Source organism: Thamnophis elegans, chromosome Z (assembly GCF_009769535.1).
Source record: "Thamnophis elegans isolate rThaEle1 chromosome Z, rThaEle1.pri, whole genome shotgun sequence".
Classification (NCBI taxonomy): Eukaryota; Metazoa; Chordata; class Lepidosauria; order Squamata; family Colubridae; genus Thamnophis; species Thamnophis elegans.
Window position 1 is genome coordinate 29001028 of NC_045558.1, and position 26653 is coordinate 29027680.

General features: G+C 42.9%; 1 protein-coding gene across 1 annotated transcript in view; it reads right to left on the minus strand.

The window, feature by feature from the left end:
* Positions 1–23724, minus strand: part of NEBL (nebulette) — a 165245-nt gene extending 141521 nt beyond the window's left edge. Inside the window, exons 1-2 of the mRNA XM_032237740.1 lie at positions 23487–23724; positions 21093–21187 (exon numbers count right to left, since the gene is read on the minus strand). Of these exons, the coding sequence (XP_032093631.1) occupies positions 21093–21187; positions 23487–23555 (164 nt within the window). The 5' untranslated portion in view covers positions 23556–23724. The remainder of the gene's footprint in view (positions 1–21092; positions 21188–23486) is intronic.
* Positions 23725–26653: the final 2929 nt, after the last annotated feature.

Here is a 26653-nt window from a genome sequence, read left to right on the forward strand (position 1 = left end):
CCCTGAGACCCTTTCAGGAAGTCTGTAAAATAAATAAATAGATATTGTTTAACATTTTCAGTTTTAATTTCTAATATGTTAAATATTGATAAATGTAACCTACATAAGCCAACATTCTTTGGGATCTTCACATATTTCAGAATGCAATCCTGAGACCAAAATGTTTGAGCTGCTTTAAAGCAAGCTGTTAACTATTCATTTCATTTAAAAACATGAAAAAAATTGCACATTGCTGATTAATGAAATGAACCTAGTAAAATTTCAGACACCTGTCTTTCCACTATATCAGGGGTGTCAAACTCAATTTCATTGAGGGACACATCAGAGTTGTGTTTGACCACAGGGGGTTGAGGGGCGTGGTAGGGGTGGGCGTGGCCAGTTCAACATCACTCGTGTTGGAGGCACCTGGGGTGGCCAGGGCGGGGTGGGGGGAGCCACTGTCTGTAGTGGAGGAAGGTGAGACCAGGGAGAGCGCCAAAACCTTCTTCTCCAGAGGATCCTTGCCATCTGCTGGTGGCCAATTGCTAAGGTAGGACTTCTCTCCCTCCCTCCCTCCCTTCCTTCCTTCCTTCCTTAGCCTTTCTTCTTCCTTCTCTTACCTTCTCTTTCGTTCCTTGTCTCTTCCCATCTTTTTCTTTGTCTTTCTTATTTCCCTTTCTCCGTATGGTGTCCCTTCTTGGATACTTCAAATGCAATTCATTTTGTTTTGCTTTTAGCTTATTTTGCTAAACCTCTGCCAGTGAAAATGGAGCCGTGCTCCGTTTTCACTGGCAGAAGGCTGCAGGCCGTCCAGGGAGAAAACAGGGGCTGGGAAGGGCAGCAGGTCTTCAGTTTGACACTACTGCACTATATGACCTTTCTTATCAATTCTTTATTTTGTCATTCACTAGAAAAATAAAAAATGAGTCCTTTACATTCTATAGATTTAATTCTACTTTCTCACAATATACACATTTCTCAAGAATATATAATTTGTTTATCTTCTTCCATAGAGTTCGCTATGTTAGCCTTTGGGAACAAAATTGTGTATTAACAAATATATGAAGAGGTACACTTATTGTTGAAAATGAAGTTATCCATGGAAGTTTACTTCATAAAACATATATTAGCTTTTAAACTGACATGAAACACTTTGAAATCTGTCTCTAACTTTTTAAAATTCATAGGAATATAAATTCAGTGCATGTTTCTAATTGACAATGTGATGTCATCCTTTGTAATCCAAAATGTGGAACTCCCTATTAGACAAGGCATTGTCATCTATAGGCTCTTGCTGTTTTTTGCCAACAGGCCCACTCTGTCCATGTCAGAATGCTTTTAAGAAATGGCAAGGTCTACGGGCACAAGATTATAACAGTTTAGTGGAATGACCTATCAATTAGACATCATCAGCATTATTACTCTCACAGATGTTGCTTCTCTGAGGATTTGAAAAAGGACTGAAAATTAAATACTGCTCTTCCATTCCTTTGAAATGCCCGCCTAAGCCTCATTGCAATGGAGCATAATGGACCCAGCATTAACAGGCTAATGTTTTACTGGTCAAGGTACTGTGCTTATCCAGTACCAATCATCCAACAAATTAGGCTAGTGGCAATTCTGTTCCTCTTCCTGTCTCTGAATTATAAAACAAAACAGCACTTGATTGAAAATCCTAAGAAATTTCCAGGCTAGTAGCCAGGACTTAGTCTTTCAACACACAGCTACCAACATCCATACTTAATGTTACAGCACATAGCAACCAAGCGTAGCAAAGCAATTATGAATTTGCGAGCTTTTGAAGAACAAAAGGGTATTGAAAGATGGGCAGACTAAGCAACTGAGACCTAGAGAATATAAAGCTTCATGAAATACAAAAATGAACTTAAATCAAAGAGACTCAGATTCAATTCACAGTTCTGATGCTCAAGGCCTCTAGGGCCATGTCCAACGGGGCAAAGGGAACATTTGCTTCATGCCTTCAATAAAGAAGTACATCAGTAGCAGTAATGAACTCTATTACATTTAGTATTGAAATATTCAGAAGATTTTTTTCAAGGTAATAACACTTGTCAGATAAAATGTATTTGCAGGAACAACGGTCCCTTCAGAGTTTCAAGAACCCAGGGCATTCTATTTACTGAGTTACTGGCTTCAGCAGAGAGATCAATTCTTCTTGTCTACTTTCCCGAGCCCTCTTTATAGAGTTGCAAACAAGCTTTGCATTCTGCCCACTCCAAAGCATTTTGTAGAATTAAATCCCAATCATTTCATAACTTTTGACAAATATTTTATGTTAGTCCTCAACTTACAACCATAATTGGGGCCAGAATTTATGTTGCTAAGTAAAGCAGTTGTTAAATGAGTTGCACCTGATTTTATAAGCTTTTTAAACCATGTCATTGTTAAGCAAATCACTGCAGTTGATGTAGTTGCTAAGCAAATCTTGCCCCATTGACTTTGCTTGTCAGAATGAGCTGGGAACATTACAAAAATGACCCCTACAGACACTACAACTACTGTAAAAACATACTGGTTGCTAACCTGCTAAAGGTTTGATCACATGACCATGAGAATTCTAGGATGGTTGTAAGTCAGATGAAGGTTTGCATTCCCTTTTTTTAGTCTCGTTGTAACTTCAAACAGTCACTAAACTGATACTTGTAAGTTTAGGACTATCGCTAAAGTATTCCTAGGAAAACATTCATTGGCTGTTCAAAGTTATGATCGCGTTGAATAAAGAAACTTACAACTGGTCGTCCAAGTTCTGACTCCTGAGGTGCCCTCAGTCATGTGAACAATCTTGGCCCACCAGCATTTACAAACACCCATGTTGCCAGCACTGCCCCTTCCAACTGATTTCTGTTGTCAACCCTCCATAGGAGTCACTATCCTGATCCTTTGTGAGGGAAGTACCATGGAAATGTCCCAGAGCTGGTAAATGAATGCTTTAGATAGGTGGATGTGTACTGCCTTGTGTATCACCTCCCGGCCAGGTCTTTCTTTTATTGCAACCAGGGAATTTTTTCATGAGCCGGCTAAGGCTTCCTTTCACAAAAGAAGGACTTGGCCAGCAGATGAAAGAAAAGACTGGCTATATCAGCGCAAAAGGATGTTCCAGCCAGTAAGCAAAAAAAGGCCACACATGAAAGAAGACCTTGGCCAGTAGTGCTACAACATGGTACAACGGCAAAAGAGAGGCTAGGCCAGGCCAGGAGGCGCAGCTAATGATGGCAGCTAGGCTGGGGCCAAAAAAAGAAATGGGAAGGGGGTAGATAGGAAGATAGGGAGACTTGAAATGACAGAGTCCCTTGCCTTCTTCCAAGAATGAACTGTCAGGTTCCGAAGGGTTAATGTAAACAGCCAAACATAGAAACGGTTTGTAAATGCAGTTTGTATTCTTCCTGCGCACAAACTGACCAACAAAGCACTGAGGCAATGAATAAATTGTCAGAGCTGCCACCCGGTGCTCCCCACCACCTTTTATAGTTCTTAGTGATTAGGATAACCTGCACTCCACGTATGCACTCACCCATCCCCTCGTAACCCTCTGGACTGGCTGGAGCTGACATATGCCTACTACCATGAAGATAGCATTTGGGGAGCTAAAAATTACAGTCAGTTAGGAATCAAAGGTCCCCTTCCCCCCTGGTTTTGTGGGATGTCGGCGATGGAATCTCGCTGTCAGGTGGGGCACCATACAGTCCTTGCTATGAACCCACGATGCCTCTGACAGGGCATAACCTTCTATAAAACAAGGTATTGTAACCATCGCCTGTGCCGCCTGTATCTAGTATATCTTGCACTACATAGTGGCTGTTATCTATCTACAGTAACCGGGGCTGGTGGCCGTAGCAGGTCTCCTCTGATATCAGATGTCTGAACTGATTGGAACAGGCTGCAGTGGGAGACTGGATGTATTTTCCCCAGTAGAGGGGGGAGTCTTAGCTGCACTGTGACCGGGTAAATAACTCGCACGATTGGGAAAGGCCCAATGAATTTGGGCCCAAGTTTCTTACATGACAACGGCAGCCTGAGATATTTAGTGGAGAGGTAAAGGCCTACGTGGAAAGGCCTTCCACCTTTTATCAGCAGTCTTTTTATATATGGCAAAAGAGTGACATAACGCATCCCTCACCACTTTCCAAACTTTTTGCATCCGGGCTATCCACTCCTGCAAGGTCGTGTCATCTGGGTGCACCTGAGGACATTCCGAAATTGGGACAAACTCCTGCCCTGTAGCCACATGAAATGGGGTAAACCCCATACTTTTGTGCACCGCATTGTTATATGCACCTCTGCAAAGGGGAGGAGTTCAGCCAATTGTTCTGTTGGTACTGGATGTAACATCTTAAGTAGCACTCCACCATCACGTTTGCCCTCTTCCGCAGCACCATTGGTCGCAGGTGGAAGGCTTCCACCATTGGTGGAAGGCTGTACTAAGTCCCTGTGAAGACCCCATATTGCCACAATCTGCACCAGAACCGGACAGTGAATTGCACTCCCCTGTCTGAAATTATCCTTTGGGAATGCCATGGAGTCTATAGATACAGGTAATAAACAGTTGGCCAGCTTCCTAGCAGATGGAAGGCTGTACATGCTACAAAATGAGCCTGCTTGGAGAATAGGTCTATTATCGTCCAAATGACATTGTTCCTTTGGCTGTTCGGTAAATCCACGATGAAGTCCATTGCTATCTGTTCCCATGGCTGAATTGGATCTGCCACCTGCTGTAACAGTTCAGGAGGCCAGCCAGGCTGGGCCTTCATGGTAGTGCAAACAACACAACTCCTTACATATCCCTCTATGTCCCTTTTCATGTGGGGGCCACCAGAACTGGCGATTTATTAAATGCAGTCTTGAGGAACCCAAAATGTCCAGCTGAGTGAACGTTGTGCAGCATGGCCACCCATACCATACTTGGTACATATAACTTTGACCCCTTCCAGGCAAAGCTCTCTCGCTGTGTTAATAAAGTTTGATTTTCCTGATACCGCTGGTCCATTGGGAGTGCTGCTTTGATTGCTCTGGAGAGGTCCTTCCCCATGGCATACAGGTTTGGTGCTGATGCGGCCTGTTGAGTGGCTAACACCCTAGGCTGTGAGGTTGGGATGATAGCCCACACTAAATCCTCCCTTTTATTATGATACTGCGGTTTGCGGGACAGGGCATCGGCTAAGAAATTCTTGCCCGCTGTCAGGATCTGGATGGAAGTGAACAAACTTGCATTCAATCCTGACAAGACTAAGTGGCTGTGGATGCTGCCCCTGAAGGACAGTCCAAATAGTCCATCCTTGATCCTGAGGGGTGAGAATTTACACCCCTCAGAGAGGGCCCGCAACTTGGGGTCCTCCTGGATCCACAGCTGACATTGGAACACCATCTGTCGGCTGTGACCAGGGGGCCCTTTGCCCAGGTTCACCTGTGCATCAGTTGTGGCCCTCTTGGATCAGGAGCCACTTCAAACGGTCACTCACGCCCTTGTCACCTCAAGGCTTGACTACTGTAATGCGCTCTACATGGGGGCTGCCCCTGAAAAGCGTTCGGAGACTGCAACTAGTCCAGAACGCAGCCGCGCAAGCGATATTGGGTGTACCAAGGTACACCCACGTTACACCTATCCTCCGCGAGCTGCACTGGCTTCCTATTGGTCTCCGGATGCAATTCAAGGTGCTGGTTATCACCTTTAAAGCCCTACATGGCTTACGACCAGGGTACCTGCGAGAACCGCCTATTGCCACATACCTCCCAACGGCCGAGTGAGATCCCACAGAGTGGGCCTCCTTCAGATGCCGTCAGCTAGACAATGTCGGCTGGCGGCCCCCAGAGGAGGGCCTTCTCTGTGGTTGCTACGACCCTTTGGAATGAGCTACCCTCAGAGAATCCAGGCCTTGCCCACTCTCATGGCCTTCCGAAAAGCTATTAAAACCTGGCTGTTTCCCGGCAGGCCTGGGGCTGTTGACCTCATTGCTGGGGGTCCAGCCCCAATCAGATTGGGTGCATGTGTGATGTTTTTAAATTGTTTTCCTTATTTTTTATTAATTTCTCTTCTTTTCGCTTTGTAAGCCGCCCAGAGTCCTTTGGGATTGGGCAGCCTATAAATTTACTAATAAATTTACTAAATAAATAAATAAATAAATAAATAAATAAATAAATAATAAATTTACTAAATAAATAAATAAATAATAAATAAATAAATAATAATAAATAAAAATAAAAAAATAAAATAAAAATAAAAAATAATAAATATAAATATAAATAATATAAATATAAATAATATAATATAAATATAAATATAAATAATATAAATATAAATATAAATATAAATAAAAATAAATATAAATAAATAAATATAAATATAATATAAATAATATAAATATAAATATAAATATAAATATAATATATAAATAAATATAAATAATATAATATAAATATAAATATAATATAAATATAAATATAATATAAATTAAATATAATATAATATAAATATAAATATAATATAAATATAAATATAAATATAATAAATATAAATATAAATATAAATAAATATAAATATAAATATAAATATAAATAATATAAATATAAATATAAATATAAATAAAATATAAATATAAATATAAATATAAATATAAATATAAATATAAATATAAATATAAATAAATATAAATATAAATAATATAATATAAATATAAATTAATATAATAATATAAATATAAATATAAATATATTTTAATTGGAAGTTGAATCACTGAAAACAAGGCCCATCTAACTTGTTTTACTGATAATTTCGCAGGGTCTGGAGGGCCTCCAAATTCTTATGGTCCATCCAGACCTTGAAGGGTATCCCTTCCCCTTCTAGTAAATGCTGTCACATCAACAGGGCCCACCGATCGCAAACACCTCCTCTTCCCAAATGGGCCAGTTGCATTTGGTCCCTGTCAACTTCCTCGAGGTGTAGGGACACAGCTGTAGGACTCCTCCATTGTTCTTTTGTAAGAGGACTGTGGCCACCGCCACATCACTGGCGTCTCCCTGAACTGCGTAGTGGACTCTGGGTGTTTCAGTACAGGCTCTTGTGCAAACAAGGACTTCAGATGCTCAAACACACTGTTGTCCACACAACTGGGCTTCCCAGTCGAGGGTTTGTCGTGAGATGTTTTGTGCGTAAGAGATCATTTAGTAGAAGGGCCACTTGGGCAAAGGACAGGATGAACTGGCAATAGAAATTGGCAAACCCTAAAAAAACTCTGCAACTGCTTACGGGTTTTGGGAGTCTGTCAGTCCAACATGCCTTTACTTTTGCAGGGTCCATTTCCACTCCTTTAGGTGAAATATGGAACCCAAGGTAATCCATCTGCATCCTGTGGAATTCACATTTAAACAATTTGATGTATAAATGTGCGTCCAGCAGCTTTTTAAGCACTTGATGTACAAGAATTACATGTTCCTCTGTGGTTTTGGTATATATAAGAATATGTCTAAATATACAAGTACCCCATGATATAGAAGCTTGTGCAGCACTTCATTAATTAAGCTGCATGAACACCTCTGGGGCTCCTTGCAGTCCAAAGGGCATAACCCGGAACTGGTAACTGCCTAGAGGACAACTAAAGGCTGTCTTCCATTTGTCACCAGACCGAACTCATACCCTATAGTACACCTCCCTGAGATCTACTTTCATGAATATGCATCCCTCTGCTAACCTAGCCAGCATACCCTTCATTAAAGGGAGAGGGTACAGATGTTCCACACAGATGGCATTCAGCCCCAAAAGTCAACACAGAGGTGTAAGCCACCATCCTTTTTCTCCCAGAAAAGAATGGGGGCAGCCACCCTTGATCTAGCTGGCTGAATAAAACCCCTTTTTAAATTCTTTTCTATGTACACCCTCATTTCTACTAGCTCTTGTGGGGTCATAGAATACATTCAGGGCTTTGGCAGTTTAGCCCCAGAGAGTAGTTCCACTGCACAATCTGTGGGGTGGTGAGGGGACAAAGTATCACATTCCTTTTCACTTCATACATCTTTTAAGTCTGCATATACCTGAGGGAATCGCTGCTCCTCCCCAGCTGTATGTACTGATGCACTGTAGCTTGGAATCCCACTGGACCCTGGGCCATGGTTTGGGCCTCATGAGGAGAGGGAGAGACCAAGGCCTATTCCGAGATGCCTACTACTACCACCCCCCATATCGTGGATCCCCATTTATCCAACCACGCCAGGCCTAGTACAATCTCCTTTGTAATGTATGGAACCACTACAAAATGCAAGACCTCCCAATGGGGCCCTATCTGCAATACCACCTGATCAGTTATATGTGTTGGCCTCCCAACAACAATCCGTCCATCTGTTTAAAAGGATCGACCTAGCCAACTTCATTAGGTCAACCCCCTATCAGTGACTGTGGTGAGTGCACCCTGAATTGATCAGGACTGTACATTGTTGTTGCCTGGCCGCTTCCACCACTACCTGTATCACAAATGGTTTAATAGGCTTAGTTATGATCGGGTTGGAACCCTCCCCTCAGTCACTGCCACCGGTATTGAGCATATCACCCGTTGGGCTGGAGTCAACTGGTATAGGAACTGGTTGGCATTCTGTGTGACTTCTCCTGGCCACCCTCATGCTCTTTCTGGCCATCCCCTTTTTTTTCCTTGGTGTGCTCACGGACACTGTAGGACAGGTCTCATGGCAGATTGCTGTGGGTTGTGGCGTTTTCGGGGAAGAGTTTCCTTTGATACAACATCTCTGTTGCAGTCTTTGTCCTCACCTATCCCTCCCTTCCTAGCTTATCCTCATGGAACTCCATAGCTAATTTCATGGCGGCCTGGAACCATGCAGTCAATCTAGGTAGCAACCCTCTGTAGACGCAGGTCCGGCATAGTGTTCGGTCAAAACCGGCCTTAAAATAATGCACCACTAACCTCTCTGGCCACATCCTCACTTTTCTGGCCAGATGCCGGAACTCTGATGTATTCAGCTACTGGCTTCCATTGTTGTCTTGTAGCCTGCAATTTGCTTCCTCCCGCTGGATCCTGGTGGTATCTTCAAACCTCCCGCAGTGCCATCAGGAATAGACCAATGTCCATGAGTTCCACAGCATGATCCCAATACAGATCAGCCACCCAGTCAGTAGCCTCTCTGTCCATCATGGCCATCACTATGTCCCACTGTGACATATACATGTGGCCATAACGATCCATGTGATTCAACACCTGGCCTAAGAAGAGGGCCAATTGTCCTGGGCTACCGTCAAATGTAGCCTGTATTGCCAGTGGGTCCCAAGATCCCATCACTCCAGGCTCATAACCAACTGGAGACCCCTCTGGATAAGAAGAATGTAAGGTGCATAGCTCTCTCGTACCGCTCATCTCCTGCAGGTGTCCCAGGCAGTTTGGGGTAAACCTAGCCCAGACTGCTGATCCTAATCTTGCGGCCCCTTGGACATCATACCGTTCTGTATTGGTTATGTCAATGAGTCCCCTTGCCTGTTGGGATCCATTTCCAGGGACCCTCTCCAACCACTACCACGTCCACTATCTCGGAAGCCCACTGCCCAAACCTTTCCTGTAGCATCTGTAGAGTTGAGCTGTCCACCATGGTGGTGTAATTCCAATCATCATCTGAGCTGCACCTTTCATGCCATTGGGCAAAATAGGTTCCAAAAGAGGTGAGTGGGGAAGCATGGATGGTAAGCCTCTGTGATCCTGAGTCATTGGCAAGCCCAGACACCAATCCCCTGCATGGGCTTGGCCCACACCGGCCTCTAGAGGTTCTGCTATAGACTTCCATGCCACCAAGTGGTCCTTACACCTTACATCCAATGTGCATCTCCTGCTGGCCCTGACACAGCCTCCAGCACAATTGTATCAGTAGGCACGACAGACTCCTCCAAGCCACAGCCTCCAACCCAAGATCTGTACCTTCAGCCATGGTGTGAGCTCTGGTGTAAGCTCTGGTGTGAGCTCTGACAAACTGTCAGGTTCTGAAGGGTTAATGAAAACAGCCAAACACAGAAACGGTTTGTAAATGTAGTTTGTATTCTTCCTCCGGCATGAACTGACCAACAAAGCACTAAGGCAATGAATAAATTGTCAGAGCTGCCATCCGGTGCTTCCCACCACCTTTTATAGTTACTTAGTGATTAGAATAACCTGCACCCCACATGTGCGCACACCTGTCCCCTCGTAACCCAGGACGAAAACCACCCAACAATTAATCATGTATTGTTGTCAGTCAGTTATCAATAGCTTTGTAGATTACTCAGCCTTGTATAGGAGGGAAGCCTGGTGAGTCTTGGCAGCTGGCCCAGTTTTCTCCCCTGAATGGCAGCTCCAGGCCTCTGGGCTGGCCGGAACTGACATTGGATCCAAGTGGGCCCTCACCTAATGACAGTGGGGGATGACAAAGCAGTGCCATTTCACATGACATTGCTTAGCAATAGAATTGCAGGTCCCAATGAGAGCCATTAACTGGAAACTACCAGTAATCATGTGAAACTGGGAATGGGACTCACTTTCACAAGCAATTGCTCCATTGCAATGTAGTGCTGTTATACTGTCACATTATAAATGACTTAGCAGTTGACAGCACCTGGTTGTATATATGGAAGAAAGGTTTGGTTAGCAATTAGATGAGAGATCAGGTAAGAAAACAGACAAGTTGTAAACAAGACAGGAAGCTGAAAAACATTCTGGAAGAAACCAATGGCAAATGACTTTCATACTGTTGTCCAGAAACTAAACTAATGTGTCCATGAAGTCAGCAAAGGTCAAGCTCAAAGGACACTTTATTTACAAAGACATAACTCAAAGAAGACTTTATTTGCATGTACAGAAAATAGCACAGTTTGCATATGTAGTGAATAGACCATTCTACTTTTTGCTACATTAAATGAAAAACAACTGAAAGCCTAAAGAATCAGATGTCTGTAATTTTGTAAAACTGCCTGTTACCAAAAAAGTTTAATGTGCTGTTTTATTTTGTTTAGTGCCTTGATGACACAGAAAAGATTCAGAAAATTATCAGGTGCCCAGAAAACTATAACTTTGAAAATCTAAGATGATCCCTAATCTTTACCAGCCAAAAATCAGTTTGAGACTCTATTTTGTGTAGATACAATTAGTCCTTGACTTATGATCAGTCACTCAATAACCAACTTATGGTGAACCTCCCCCCCTCCCACCAGGGATCCAACAATCACACTATCACATGATTGCATTTCAAGCACTCAGCAACCAATTCTCATTTACAAGACTACTTGTGCTCATGCAGCTATGAACTTTTTAAAAAGTTAATGCCATTCAAGCAAAGACTTTTTCCAAATATGTATGAGCAGACTGTAGAAATTACAGAATGTACATTTTTATCTTTTACTCAGAGTGTCAAATTCTTCACTCAGAGTGTCAAATGTTCTCAAGAAAACTTTTACTTAGGAATCATATTTTCAGATCTTGCCTAATTGAGACTCTGAGCTTGTTAATCAGAAAGGTTGGCAGTTTGGTGGTTCGAATCTCTAATGGAGTGAGATCCCATATTTGTCCCAGCTTCTGCCAGCCTAGCAGTTCGAAAGCACATAAAATGCAAGTAGAAAATAGGGACCACCTTTTGGTGGGAAGATAACAGCATTCTGTGTGCCTGCGGCATTTAGTCATGCCTGCCACAGGACCACGGAGACGTCTTCAGACAGCGCTGGTTCTCAGCTTTGAAACAGAGATGAGCACCGCCCCCTAGAGTCAGGAACGACTAGCAGATATCTGCAAGGGGAACCTTTATATTATCTTAATCTAGCATAAATCTTTAAATGTTTTTATTCCTCAAATCCAGAGCATTTACCCCAAAAAGAAATCCAGTCAACAATGCATTTATATAGATTTTGATAAGAATAAGCAATAAGCAATAAGGTAATACAAATAGCACTAAGATTATATTTACTGAAAACAGATACAGGTAGTCCTTGACTGACAACTATTAGTTTAGTGACTGTTCAAAGTTACCTAACAATGAAAAAATGACTGTGTCACTAACTGTGATCCTTGGAACCCTGACAGACTGATGATCATTTTTCACACTTATGACCATTGCAGCAGGGACATGCAGTCAGCGGAGGCAGGGAGGCAGGGCCTCACCACTGTCATCATGAAAAGAAAAAAGATGTAAAAGGGAAAAGGCTGAGGTAGTTGCTACCAGAATCACAGTGGATGACTCTGCTTAGTGCTTAATTGTTTAAAAAAGCCTTTTAAAAAAGTGTCCTCTACAGGAGGAAGCGGGAGAACCACGTGCCTCATTTAGTCTATCTTTATGATCACTTGAGCAGAGTTAAGCAAGGGTTAAAAGCTGAAAAATTCCTTATGTAGATGAGGCACTTGGTTCTCTCGCCTCCTCCTGTAGAGGGCACGTTTTTTAGAGGCATTTTTAAACAGTTAAGCAGAGTCATCCATTGGAGACTCTGGCAGCAGCTAATCCAGCTTGACCTCAGCAGTTCTTGCCTTTTTCCTTTACATTTTTACATTTTCATCATGGCAGGCAAGAGCAGAATTGAAATCCTCTGTAATTGTGAAACAGCTGGAAAAGGTATGTGGTCGGAGGGAGGGGGAGGAGTTCAAAATTAATGTAATTTGTAAGTAATTTTTTATTGTAAGTAATTTGTGTGTGTGGTGCGTGTGTTTGTTTCTTCACTTCACTCAAACAAACTCTCAATTTGAGAGAGAGTTGTTTGAGAAGAGAGGGAAGGGGGAGAGGCAGCGAGGGCAGCTTGTTTGAGAAGGGAGGGGCAGCCTTGTTTGAGAAGAGAGGGGCAGCCGCCAGCAGAGGTGGGTCTTTTACCTGCCTCTGCTGGTGGGCTGGTGCTTTCTTTCTTTTGCCCACTGTGCCCCCTTCCCTTTCTCCTCTCCCCTCACTAGGAGCTCCAACCTGCTCTCCTCCCCCTTTCCTCCTCTCCTCCTCTCTCTCTCCTTTCTTCGCCAGCTGCAGCTGAGCGAGGAGTCCCACGGGCCAGGCCCTCACACCCGCATCCAGCCCACTGGAGCTCGCCGTGCTAGGGGAGGAATGAAACCCCGTTGTCCCGCGGAGCCCACCGCCGCTTGAGCGGGGAGGGGAGGAGGGGGAGAAGAGCGGTGAGATCTTGTGCCAGCCAGCCAGGCAGGCAGGGAGTAGGTCGGGTGGGGGTGGGCTGGCTAGCTGGGGAGGTGAGATCATGGCCACTCAGGTGGCCCCCACTAGCAGCTTGGGTGTCCCCTCCGTCCAAGCTGAAGAAAGCGGAGACGCAGCAGTGGGATTGTTCGTCAGAGGAGGCAAGGGCGAGGTGGCGGAGCGCGGTGGCAGTGAGAAGCAGTTGGAAAGTGAAGGTCCGTTTGAACGCCCTGCCGCTGTGTCTGACATGGGGCGGATTTTGCCCGCTTGCCTCACCAGCCATAAACCTCACCGCACGTCACTGCATTGCAGCATCCCCCTGGTCACATGATCAAAATTTGGTTGCTTGGCAACTGACTCAGATTTATGATGATTGCAGTGTCCCAGTGTCACCGTGATCCTCTTTTGTGGCCTGACAAGCAATTAATTGGAAAGCCAGATTCACTTAACAACTATGTTACTAACTTAATAGCTGCAGTGATTTACTTAACATCTGTGGCCAAAAATGGGAGACAGCTCAATTATGTCTTGCTTAGCAACAGAAATTTTGGGTTCATGCTCATAAGTCAGGGGATTTTAAGGTAATATCATTCAAATAAATGGAAGGCAGACTTCTAATACTCACATTACAAATGTGCTTTCAATCACTCTTTGAAAAGTCCAGAAAGCCTATCCATTAATGAACGAATTGAAACTTGGATTATGATCAATCCATTAACTAATTCCTCTTTCAGGTATGAAATCAAAATCTAAAAATATACTACCATATTAGTTTACATATGACAAAAAGGCCTAAATAGGAATGCAGTTATGACACTTAGTGATTCTTTTCCTTCTGTCCAAATAGCAATAACAATAGCACTTAGACTTATATACCACTTTACAGTGCTTTACAGCCCTCTCTAAATAGTTTACAGAGTCAGCATATGCCCCCAACAATCTGGGTTCTCATTTTACCCACCTCGGAAGAATGAAAGGCTGAGTCAACATTGAGCCTGCTGAGATTTGAACTACTAAATTGCAGTCAGCTGGCAGTCAGCAGAAGTAGCCTGCAGTACTGCATCCTAACCTATCACCACCACAGCTCCTAATGGTAATATGTCTATACATGGCCTCATCTTAACAACACTCCAGAATTCTAATTTTCTGATTCTTCCCTATGCACAATACACACACAACACACACACATACACACACACTCATACATATCCAACTAACAATTTTACCCATATCAGAATAGAAATCGAAGTTGGTGAAGAAGTATAAAACCAACCTGGAGAGGATTAGAGATTCCTGTTGGCTGAAGTACAAGCAAAGACACCCATTACCATCAAATTCAGTCCTCTATGAACACACAAGTTTGTTTTTGATGCAGAATTTATTACATTTAGTCTGATCCTTGAAAATTCTAGAATCTTTTGCTTTCTGGGTTGCTATCAACATATAAGAATTTGGCTGCACCAAATTCTATTAGCACCCCACAAAAACATTTTGTTAATATTCAAATTTATTTAATATATTTACATATCAAAAATTATACAATAGTATGTAGAGTCATAATTAAAGACCATCAGTCTTGGCAATCAAGTATACATATATGAAATAGTGAATCTATGTTTTAATATTGTATCTCCTCTTTTTTCTTTACAGTAATTGCAACTGGTGCAGCCTTCATGTGCCATGCAAAATCTGCACAGAAGTGTATCTCTGGCCTCACATAGGCCAACCCACACAAATAAGTTGCATCTCATCTCAAACTTATAGGAGGAATGTCTTTTTGTTGTAGTGTTATTTAGTTCAATGTTTCTCAGCCTTGGCAACTTTAAGTTGTAAGGACCTCAACTCCCAGGAATCCCCTAAGCAGTGAGAAACCATTCGTGGAGCTTTTTTAAATGAACACATTTCTTATTTTACTTCACTGCTACGGAACATCATGACAAAAATCTCTCCCACACCACACCAGTTGGATTTTTATGTGGCTTCATAATTGCTACCATCTTGCTGCATTCCTAATTAACGTGCCTAAAAATTCCTTATTCCCATGCTTCATTAAATCAATTTACTTCTGCTGCTTAAAGTTTCATAATTAAGTTAGGGTTTTTGTGTATAACCTTATCTGCCCAACTTTAAGCTCCATTTAATCCTAAAGCCATATCTAGATATTGGTCTGTTTTTATTTTTGCATCTTTTTGCAGCATTTTATCCTATTATATTAAATGGGAGAATAATCTGGAGTTAAGTTCACCATATCCGGTTGCAGAACTCCAAGTGACCAGCACACAGCAGAAATTCCCCCCCAAAAAAATCCCAAAAGAGTTTTCCACCTAGAAATCAGATCTGAACCATGTATTAAAAATTGATTTAAAAGTATTAAAAAGCATAAAGGATAATAAAGGTGTGAAAATATAACAGAAATTGAGCTCAAAGGGGGAAATAAAATAGTTTTGGCTAAGTGTAGCAAACATAGATTGCTGGATAACATCTGTTTAATGGGTTTGGCAAGCTAACAATTCATTTTATAAGTTATGCCAAGTTCATGTTACATTGTGACTGATTTAACTCATTCAACCTTAATCAGTAAGTTGTTTCTCTAAGCCTGTGTTATCTGGTATATTTGATTAATATGTTAGTTTAAAAGTTAACGTGATGTGCTATTGAATCAGCTTGCTATAAATCTACAAGATTTTTATTCCACTGGTATCAACAAATCTGCTCTAAACTCATATTCATACATTCATAAATCGGTTTTACAGATTTATACTGTAGGTTTTTTAGGGGTGTTTTTTACCAAACAGAAACATTTAAGCTCTTGGACAATTAATTGTCCTCAAGTAAAAAATGATAAACAATAATCAACTAAACTACTCTTATTTTTGTCATGTAGATTAAGCACATAAAATATTAAAATGTTTACTTTTTAACTGCATCTTTACATAAGCATCATTGCAGAAATTTGTTGTTTTTATGCTCAATTTCATGCGTTGATATAACACCCATTATTGAATAATTTGCAATAGCCTAGCAGTGTTTCTCAACCTTGGCAACTTGAAGATGTCCGGACAGCGAATGCTGGCTGGGGAATTCTGGGAGTTGAAGTCCGGACATCTTCAAGTTGCCAAGGTTGAGAAACAAAGGGCCTAGGGTAAGTGCTAAAAATGAAATTAAACCTATGAAAGTGTATTTACAAATCTGACAAAGTTAGCAGAATCTAAAGTTCACCAAGGGTGGCTGTTTCCTGCACTCCATGGAATGGAATGAAATGGTGAAAAGATTATTTTTCATAGTGTTCCTCTTCCTGAATCACACATCAATGCAGGGTAAGGATTGGTTTTTAATGAGGATCATGTTCACAAGAGATATTGACTCAATTTGTCAGTTTCCTATTTGATGATCATGCTGTTCAAGGTGGTGATATTTAAGCATCCGAAATACCATTCATCTTTTTCTAACGTAGTTAATATCAAACACACACACACACACACACACACACACACACACACGCCTTAAGGACACCCTTAATATAAGAACCAGTGAATAATAATGCAAGTTCTACAGTCTCATCTGCTCACAGGAGCCCAGGAGCAAACATCCCCTGTGTGATTCAGATTCTATATACACATTTCTGAAAATGCTCACATTTGAAACAGCAATTTTATAAGAGGCTCATATCAGCCACATGAATAAGTAAAGCATTCAGTATTAAATATGTAAGTAACACATGTATTAAAATCACTCTTCAAGCAAGGAGACACTTGCTCTCTGCAATAATTAGAGTATTAAAATTTAGAAGTATAAGGAATATTAAACCAAGCCCAATAAACAGTAAGAAATTCAAGCTACTACTTGAAAATTAACCATTTAGCCTTTGGTTTGGTAAAAAAATTGTAAAACAAATTTCAGATAGTAGGTAATATTTTAATGCCTAAAGATGCATCTGTTGTTATTTTGGTTCATCACCAAATGTTCAGATTGCATTTGGCATTTTTATCTACCTACTGAGTCTTTCCCAAGAACCTGAGATGTTGATGTTTGTCCCAAGGCAGATGTTACATTTGATGGTATTAAAGATACCATTGCAGAATCTAAGCTGTTCCAAGTAAAGCTGCATTTTATAACTGATGGTGATGTTATCAATCACAGCTAGATTGATTTGTCATACAGCCAGATCTCTTCTTTAATCTTTAATCAGAATAGAGCTGAAGGAGACCTTGGAGATCTTCTAGTCCAACCCCCTGTTCAAGCAAGAGACCCTATATCATTTAAGGCAAGTGGCTGTCCAGTCTTTTCTTAAAAACCACCAGTGATGAAGCACCTACAACTTCTGAAGGCAACTTCTGCTCCACGGGTTAATTGTCCTCACAGTTAGGAAGTTTCTCGTTAGTTCCAGGTTGCTTCTCTCCTTAATTAGTTTTCATCCATTGTTTCTTGTCCTGCTTTCTGGTGCTTTGAAAAATAAATTGATCCCCTCTTCTTTCTGGCAGCCTCTCAAATACCAGAATACTCACTCTTAGTCCTGTCACTCCTAGCCTTTCTTCTCACTAGACTGGAATACTCAACTCCTGCAACTGTTCTTCATATGTTTTTTGTCTCCTGGCCCTTAATCATCTTAGTATCTCTTCTTTTCATTTTTTTTCCAAAGTTTCAACATCTTTTTTCGTAATGTGACCAAAACTAGATGTAGTATTCCAGCTCTGGTCTTACTGCATCACATGATTTTGATACTACGCCTCATTTATACAACCAAGGATTGCATTAGGTTTTTTGGATTCAGCTGCACATTGCTGGCTCATGTTTAAATGATCATCCACTAGGACTCTAACGTCCCTCCCATAGTTACTATTTTTGAGCCAGATTTAGAATGTTTAGAATGGATTTGGCATTTTTATCCACTTATCCAGTTCTTTCCTATGGCCTGGGATAGCCAAATGTGTATTAGAGCAGGGGTGTCAAACTCATCTTTCATCGAGGGCTGCATCAGGGTTTTGTTTGACCTCACGGGTTGGGGTGAGCATGGCCAGCTCAACATCACTTGTGTCAGGGCACTTGTGGTGGCAGGAGAACTCTGCCAGTGAAAACAGGCTCCCTGTTTCTGGCTACAGCTTTCTTGCAACCCTCTGCCAGCGAAAATGGAGCTTGGGAAGGCCACGTACTACCCTCCCAAGCTCCATTTTCTGGCAGGGGCACCATGGGCCGGTCATTCACTGTTTCCATGGCGGTCCTGCAGGCCAGATCTAAGCACCTTGCAGACAGATGCAGGCCGCGGATTTTGAGTTTGACACTCCTGTATTAGAGGTATGATTGCAGAATGTAAGCTATTCCAAGTTAAACTGTCTTTTGCAACTGGCTGATTGTTACTTTATTAATGCTGATGGTATTCAACTGCTATTCCAGGTGTTTTGGGATTCAGTCTAAGTGTTTATTGGTACTACCTTTGTTTTCTTTTTCTACAATTATTCTATTTCTTGGTCTTTGTATTTTGTTATCTTCTCCAGTTCTTTCTCTTCTATTCTGCTGCCTCCAGGTTCTGCCATGTCTGCTATCCAGACTTTTTTGTCTTTCTTATCGACAATTATTAAGTCTGGGGTATTATGTGTCAGGTACCTGTCTGTTTGAATTCTAAAGTCCAAAAGCAATGTAGTTTCTTCATTCTTCACTTTTTCTATTTTATGGGCCCACCAGTTCTTGCTTGCAGGCAAATGAAATTTCTTGCACTGTTTTTTTTATTAATGTTATTTTACCAAAGAGTAGGCCAGTTGTAGAAAGGCATTCACTGCCTCCAGAAGTTGTGGGTCCTCCAACACTGGGAGTTTTTAAGAAGATTGGACAACCATTTGTCTGAAATGGTGTAGGGTTTTCCTGCATGAGCAGGGTCCTTTCTAACTCTGTTATTCTGTTATTCAACGTTCATTACCGACAATCAGTTGCCTGTTGCCTCAATAGGAGTTCTAGTATCCCGCTAACATTAAAAGGAAGATTAAAAAAAAACAACTATGGAAAGCAGCCTAATTTTGTTTGACCAACAAGATGAAAAACAAAAGCAGGTAAATAAATTGCAAGCAGCAAAAGGCAACTTGCCCTTTTCAGGAATCAAAAGGGAACTCTGTTTTCTGAAAGGCAAACAAACACTATGCATACTAAACTAGATGCATTGGGCACACATCCCAAGTCAAACATTTTAATATTCCATGTGTTCCAAAAGGCTTTGAGGAACCACAAGGAATAGATTTAAATGAAAGTGTTCCATTACCAGTATGCAGAAATGGATTTTTAAAATATCCAATAAGGAGTCCATTATCAAACTGAAAGCATTTAGGTTATATTGAAGGAAATAAAATGTTCACTGGAAAAATCATAACTTATTCCTGGAGAGTGCTTATTTTTAATCTATGTGGGCAGTATATTAGAATTGCTCCTAACATGATTGCATACGTATTTTGCATTGAATACAGATATATTGCATTGGATCTAATAATGATTAATTATTTTGGAGTTTAAAGTAAATTATTGGACATTTTATACGGTGCCTAAAATTATTGCAAATCACAGTCATAATCCTTATACCATTCTGGACAAATGGTTGTCCAATCTTCTTTTTTTTTAATCCAGCAATGTTGGAGCACCCACAACCTCAGGAGATAAACTGTTTCATTGTTTAATAGCTCTCGCAGTCAGAAAAACTGTCCTTAATTCACATTTATTCACTATTCATTGTAAATTTGAACCCCTGTTCTTGTCTTACTTTAAGATGCTAAGTATTTGAATCTACTCCCTCTTCCCTGAGACACCCTTCTGACATTCCTCAAACAAATCTGAACACACAGAAAAAAAGGGGATATAAATGCAAATATATACCATATATGTGTGTGTATCTGTGTGTGTGTGTGTGTCTGTGTCTGTGTCTGTGTTGACTGTGTGTGTGTTGACTGGAAAGCCAGTAACCCAGGTTCGAGACCCAAGTGTCACGTGAAGGGGTGAGTTCCTGTCCTTGCCCTAGCTCCTGCAATTCAAAATCATGCAAATGTAAGTAGATAAATAGCTACCACTTTGCTGGGAAGGTAACAGCACTCCATGACATCATCCTGGACATATGACCACAGAAATGTCTTCAGACAGCACTGGCTCAATGGCCTTGAAATGAAGATGAGCAGCAGTACCTCCATAGTCAGCAATGATTAGCAGAGTAAGACTCCTTTATCTTTTTTACCTACCTTAAAGGAAAACTAGTTTTCCAAAAAGAAATCCATCTTTAAACATGATCATCCTGGGTATACTATATAGAAAACAAATGATTTTAATAATATTTATAAATATAGAAATTAAAACAAAATTAAAACCATTTGTTTCTATATTGTTATTTATTAGTATATAATATATATATTGTGTGTGTGTGTATTAAAATATTTAATAAAACATATCTGCTAACTTTTTGATAGTGTTGGCTCCAAAACCATGCATGGAAACTCTTCATTAATTAAGAAATTTTATACAATTTCATTCTAACGGAGCTATTAAAATTCTTGAGAATGATCTTGTACGAATTTTTGTACCAATTGTTGTCAATCCTTCTGAGTTTGAAGGTCATCAAAACAGGCTTTCCTGTACTAAAAGACTTCGCGCTAAAGAGCTTCATAGAGATTGAACTAATAGTAATTTGAGAAGTTGCCTTTTGAATATATATCTGTCAAATCCAATATCCATCCTGTCAGCACATGTAAGGCAAAATCTTGGACTGCCAGTGACTTCATTAACACATACATGTAGATCTTGACAACAATATGGAAGTGGTTTGTTTTGCCCATTTTGTGGATTTTTTTTTTACTCTTCCACCTAGCCTATAGCCCTGAGAATTCTGATTACACCCCATTCAAGAAGTAATCAGGCTTTACCTTGCTTCTCTTTTTTTCAAGATCACATAGGTTTTGCCACCTGAGCTAATGAATATGTATGAGTACATTTCTTTAAGTTAACATTTTAACACTTACGCATTGCAGTAAGGCTTCTTTTCATATCCTTTGTAGTTGTTCATATTTAGAGCCATTTTGCAGACCTCACAATGGAAACATCCCTTGTGCCAGTACTGAAAGAAAATTTGCATGGTTATAAGTGGTATCATTGCCAATATAGTATTTATGCAATGAGTGGAGGTGCTCCTTTTAAGATCTATTAGTTTTCAGGGCTATAACTGAGTAATTTGGAATCTAGATTTAATGGTCTTACAAAATAGGGCCTTTAAATGTATGTGATTTCAAAGTGTGGCAAAACATCCTATTACACAATGGATCACCTGCTCATCCTGCTTGACTGGGTCCTAGGATTCTTCCCCTGATACTTCTCAGCAATAGAGAATTTACTTCTTTTGCTGATTTTACAATTTACAAATGCCACTCATTCTCCTGCAGCATTTTCATTCATGTTGCTGTTGACATACGGTAGCTTGTGATAATGCTTCAAAGATTTTCAAGTATTTGGAGCATTTGTGAACCGAAGTCAACAAAGTCATAATGGACTGAAGTTTTGCTTCTAACTCCGGACACATTGTTTTTCACTGGCTCCTTCTGTTTCTTGCTCCAATGTACTCACAGAAAGAAGGAAATATTTTGTGAAGGCCAGGATTAAATTGACCCAAATACCACTATTTCCTTTTGCTTATTAAAACTTCCTGTAGAGTTTCTTGAAAGTGGCCAAAGATATAAAGTCTCCTCCCAAAATAATACTATGCCTTTAATCTAGTAACTATCAGTTCCTTGTGTCTTTAATCTGCCTTCTTAAATATTGTCTACTGACTGAGCATTTTGCTACTACATTAGTCAAGCCTAGTGTGACAGATATTTTACTAAAAAAAATTTAAAACATCACATTATCAGGCCCCTTACTACATCACATCCTTCTTTTATAGCCTATCCTACATCATTATTATATGTAGTTTGACTTTAAGGGTTGTTTTTCTCCCTTATTCCAGAAAGCATTGTTCCTGTTATTTGAGTAACAGAAGGACAGGAGATTAAAATACATACTTTCTCAAGGCCCATCCCAAACTGAAAACTCAACGCCACCCACTTAAGTGTGTATTTACAGAAACCCACCCTAATGCCGACCAAAAATATGTTTATTCCTCGTTGGGGAGGGCGGAGGCATCTTTGTCATAGCCTCACTATTTGCGGTTTCCTTCAGACAATCGCACATTTATGATCCCCAGCGGGCTAAGCAGAAATCATTTCGCCGAGAAGGGCAGGCTCGGGAGGTGATGTACTCCTTGCCCCCTCGCGAAGCTTTACCCACAGAAGCCGGCGGGGCGGGCGGCGTTACGTAACAGCTGCCGCCGAAGAAGCCCCTTCTGCATTGCAGCGCTGGAGGCGAGGAAGCAGTTCGAGTCCCAGATGAGGGACTCACCTTTAGGACTTAGGGAGGTCGAGGGGGGGTGGGGGGCAGCCACGACGTTCGCGTGGAAGAAGGGAGGAGGCCTTGTCTCCTCACTCTCTCTGAAGCCTATCCAGACGAGCCGGTTTGGGGGATGAGGGGCCTGAAGGAGACTCTTTGGAGCCTGACAGGGAAGACCAAGCTCGGCACAGTACTTCGCCTCCTCCCGCAGGCAGGCTAGCAATGCGTCAGCCGCAGGGTGACAAGTTCATTACTGAAGCAAGCGCCACTGCGATACTGGGTAGGGGAGGAGGCGCAGGGGCTGCCAAAGCGGCTTGCTCGTCGGCTTGCTCTCCCGTCTTCAGCGCTTCCGCTCATCCCCGCTCCCGCCGCAGCCCAGTTCCCAAAAGCAGAGAAAAAAAGCCAAGCCCGCGCCGTGCTCTTCAGCACCGGACCTCCTCGCGAGCCTCCTGGCCCGAAAGGCGCACAGGCTTCTCTCTCCCTCCATCCGCCCTTCCCGGAACCGCCGCGCAACCACTAGGTTCAACCACTCTTCCCTCCCCACCCTCCGCTTCTCTTTGGGGAGCTCGAAACCAACACTTTTGCCCGCGCATAAACTGCACGGCTGACATCGGGAGAAGGCGGGGGGGGGGATGAAATGGCAATGACGGGAGCGGCTACCTAAGACAGGTGACAGGTGTCCGGTAGGAAAGGCTCTTCCCAGCCTCCGCACATAATTGCAAATAACATTCCTCTTAAGTTCAACGTCGCCCCCCCAAAGAATGCTCCCCCTCAAAAAGAAACGAGGGCCTCCAAAATGTCCCAGTTTGGAGTCCTTCTACTTCTGCACACGTAAAATCCGAGACGATGCCGGAGGTAGAGGGAAGGGAACGAAGCCATCCCGAAGCAGTCCCTCGCCCATCCCTCCTCCCGCATGCCCGCTGGGTTCCCTTCCACCTTTTCCGGCCGCCCCTCGCCCCAAGCAGCAGCTGGCCCGGCCACCTGGCGCGCGCGCACACCTTATCCAGGCAGTTGACTTTCTCGGTCGGGTAGACGACTTTGCCACAGCGGGCGCATTGAGGGTTCATGGTCAGCCTCCCCGCTAAGCGTCCTGGCGGAAAGGGCCACCCAGGAGGTCAGGGGCATGCCTTGCCCGCCGTAAGCGAAGGTGACTTGCCAGGGGGCAGCCTGCGGACTAAGTGGAAGGTCAGCGGCCGAGAATGCGCGGCTCTTCCAGCTGGCGGCGGCGGTGGTGGCGGCTCGGCAGCATGTGCGAGCGAGTGGGAGGGGAACTTCTGCCTGAAGCCGCCTGCGCCAGCCTCCGCCTCGTGCCTGCGCGCTCGGCTCCCCCGCAAAGTGAGTTCCGCACTGAAGGGTCGGGCGCTCAAGTCGGGCGCCTCCCTTCTCCAGGCCTCCAACTGAGGAGTCATGGGGCCTAGCCTGGCAGGTAAATGGGTGCCAGCAAGAGAAGGTGTGCCCTTTTTTTAGATAAAGTTTTATTCTTGGGGGGGGGGCACAAATACATTGTGAAAGACAACAAAATGCAAAGTAAGCCATTCACTCTTTATAAAAACACAGCCATTGTTCACATTCATGCTAGAAGTATGAAAAGTATTGGGTTAACTGCTTACAATAAACATAATCATCAGTCAATAGACATAAACCCCAGAATAAGGTACTGGATAGAATAGAAAGATAAGGAAACAAATATGCAGTGGTGAAGGGATTGGATTGGCTCAGAGTAATCAGCTTTAAGAGGATGGATGTTCATGCTGATTTGGGGCAAGTTCTCTTTCAGCTCAACCCAATACAGAGGGCAGTGGTGTGAGGAAAAATGGGAGGACTATAAAAGCCATCTTGAGCTGCTGAATGAAAAATCGGTTATAAATCTAGCCAAAAACACAGAAGCATCAGAATGAGCAAATCTGCATATAGTTCAAAATCATTGGGCAAATAAATCGTGAACTTTATGTTCAATCTGCCACAGAATTCAAAGAAGTAAAGGGCATTGATTAACCTACTAAAAGCTAAGGGTTGGGGTTTTTTTCCAAGTAGCCTGCAATTCTACATAAAGAGTATATTCACTGAATTCATGGACATGAGAAACAGCTATTGTTTCCAATAACTCTGACATTCTATTCTGATTTGGGTTTTATGGGCTTTGTCCAACCCACTTCCTGTTAAAGCATCACTCTAGCTCCTGTGCAGCTTCACCTGATTTTCTCAGCACAGAGACATAGCAAAATGCCCTCAGAGCTTCAGCCCAAGTGTTCCAACCCAGCCTTAGCCGACTCAAGAAAAAGACTCCTTATCGCGAAAACCCCCTCTTTATTTATCTCTATGACTTAATTGCATTCACCAACGGAAAGTCCAGGCAATAGTCCTTCAAAGAGTTAACTGCAGTAACAGATCTTATCAGTTTCTTGCCAGCTGCAAATTAAGTTCTGGCAAGCAGTCTCTGAGGCACAAAACACAATGAAACAAATCTTCAGAAATCAGAACTGTTGTCTCCTACGACAACCACTCTCTTTTCCTTCTATTTATTCCCAGCCAGGGTGGCCATTCAGTGTCCATGTGTGCTTTGCTTCCCAAGCCGACTCCTTGTCCTCCATTATTCACCTCTCCTAACAGCTCTGCACATCTGGAACATGCCCCAGCTGTTCTTTCTCCTCACTCATCAGCAGCTCCAAATGAAGCTGCCTCTCCAGTGGCTGGAAAATGTTGGGCAGCCCTGGTTGTATCTCTGTGTTTGATGCACAGCATCCATCAGAGCCTTCCCCAGACTCCAGAACTGGCCCAAGTTCCTTCCCAACCTCTTCATAGTTCGAGTCCGCCACCAGCTCCATTGGCAGCTGGCAGGTCACAACACCAAGCTTCCTCATGATCTCATTTATTTGAATGTTTGAATGTTTATTAACATTTATAGGCCGCCCTTTTCCCTGAGGGGACTCAGGGCGGCTCACATAAAATCAGGAAGGGGAAATACAAACAATGACGTAGACACATATGAGTAAAAATAATAAGCAACATTCATTCATCATTCGGGAGGGGCGGCTATCTTTGTCCCCAGGCCTGACGGGCTAGCCAGTTCTTAAGGGCTGTGCGGAAGGCCTGGACAGTGGTGAGGGTACGAATCTCCACGGAGAGCTCGTTCCAAAGGGTCGGAGCTACCACTGAAAAGGCCCTCCTCCTTGTAGTTGCCAGCCGGCACTGGCTGGCCGATGGAATTCGGAGGAGGCCCAATCTATGAGATCTAATTGGTCGCAGGGAGGTAATTGGCAGAAGGCGGTCTCTCAAGTACGCAGATCCACTACCATGCAGGGCTTTATGGGTGACTAGTAGGACCTTGAAGCGCATCCGGAGATCGACAGGTAGCCAGTGCAGCTCGCGGAGGATAGGTGTTATGTGGGTGAACCGAGGTGCACCCACAATCACTCGCGCGGCCGCGTTCTGGACTAGCTGAAGTCGCCGGATGCTCTTCAAGGGCAGCCCCATGTAGAGCACATTGCAGTATTCCAGCCTAGAGGTCACAAGGGCCCAAGTGACTGTTGTGAAAGCCTCCGATTCAGGTAGGGTCGCAACTGGCGCACCAGGCGAACCTGGGCAAATGCCCCCTGGTCACAGCCGTCAAGTGGTGGTCAAAAGATAGCTGTGGATCCAGGAGGACTCCCAAGTTGCGAACCCTCTCTGAGGGTGTAAAATTTGACCCCCAGCCTGAGTGATGGAATATTGGTCGAATCTTTGGGAGGGAAGCACAACAGCCACTCGGTCTTTTCTGGGTTGAGTACAAGCTTGTTAGCCCTCATCCAGTCCATAACGGCCTCAAGGCCTCGGTTCACCACGTCTGCCGCTTCATTGAGTTGGCACGGGGCGGACAGATACAACTGGGTATCGTCCGCATATTGATGGTATCTTATCCCGTGCCTGCGGATGATCTCTCCCAGTGGTTCATGTAGATGTTGAATAGTAGGGGGGATAAGACCGAACCCTGAGGCACCCCATTAGGGGCCTAGGGGTCGATCTCTGCCCCCCCACTAACACCGACTGCAACCTGTCCGAGAGGTAGGAGGAGAACCACCGCAACACGGTGCCTCCCACTCCCACCTCCCCAGTCGTCGCAGAAGGATACCATGGTCGATGGTATCGAAAGCCGCTGAGAGGTCAAGGAGAACCAGGATGGAGGGAT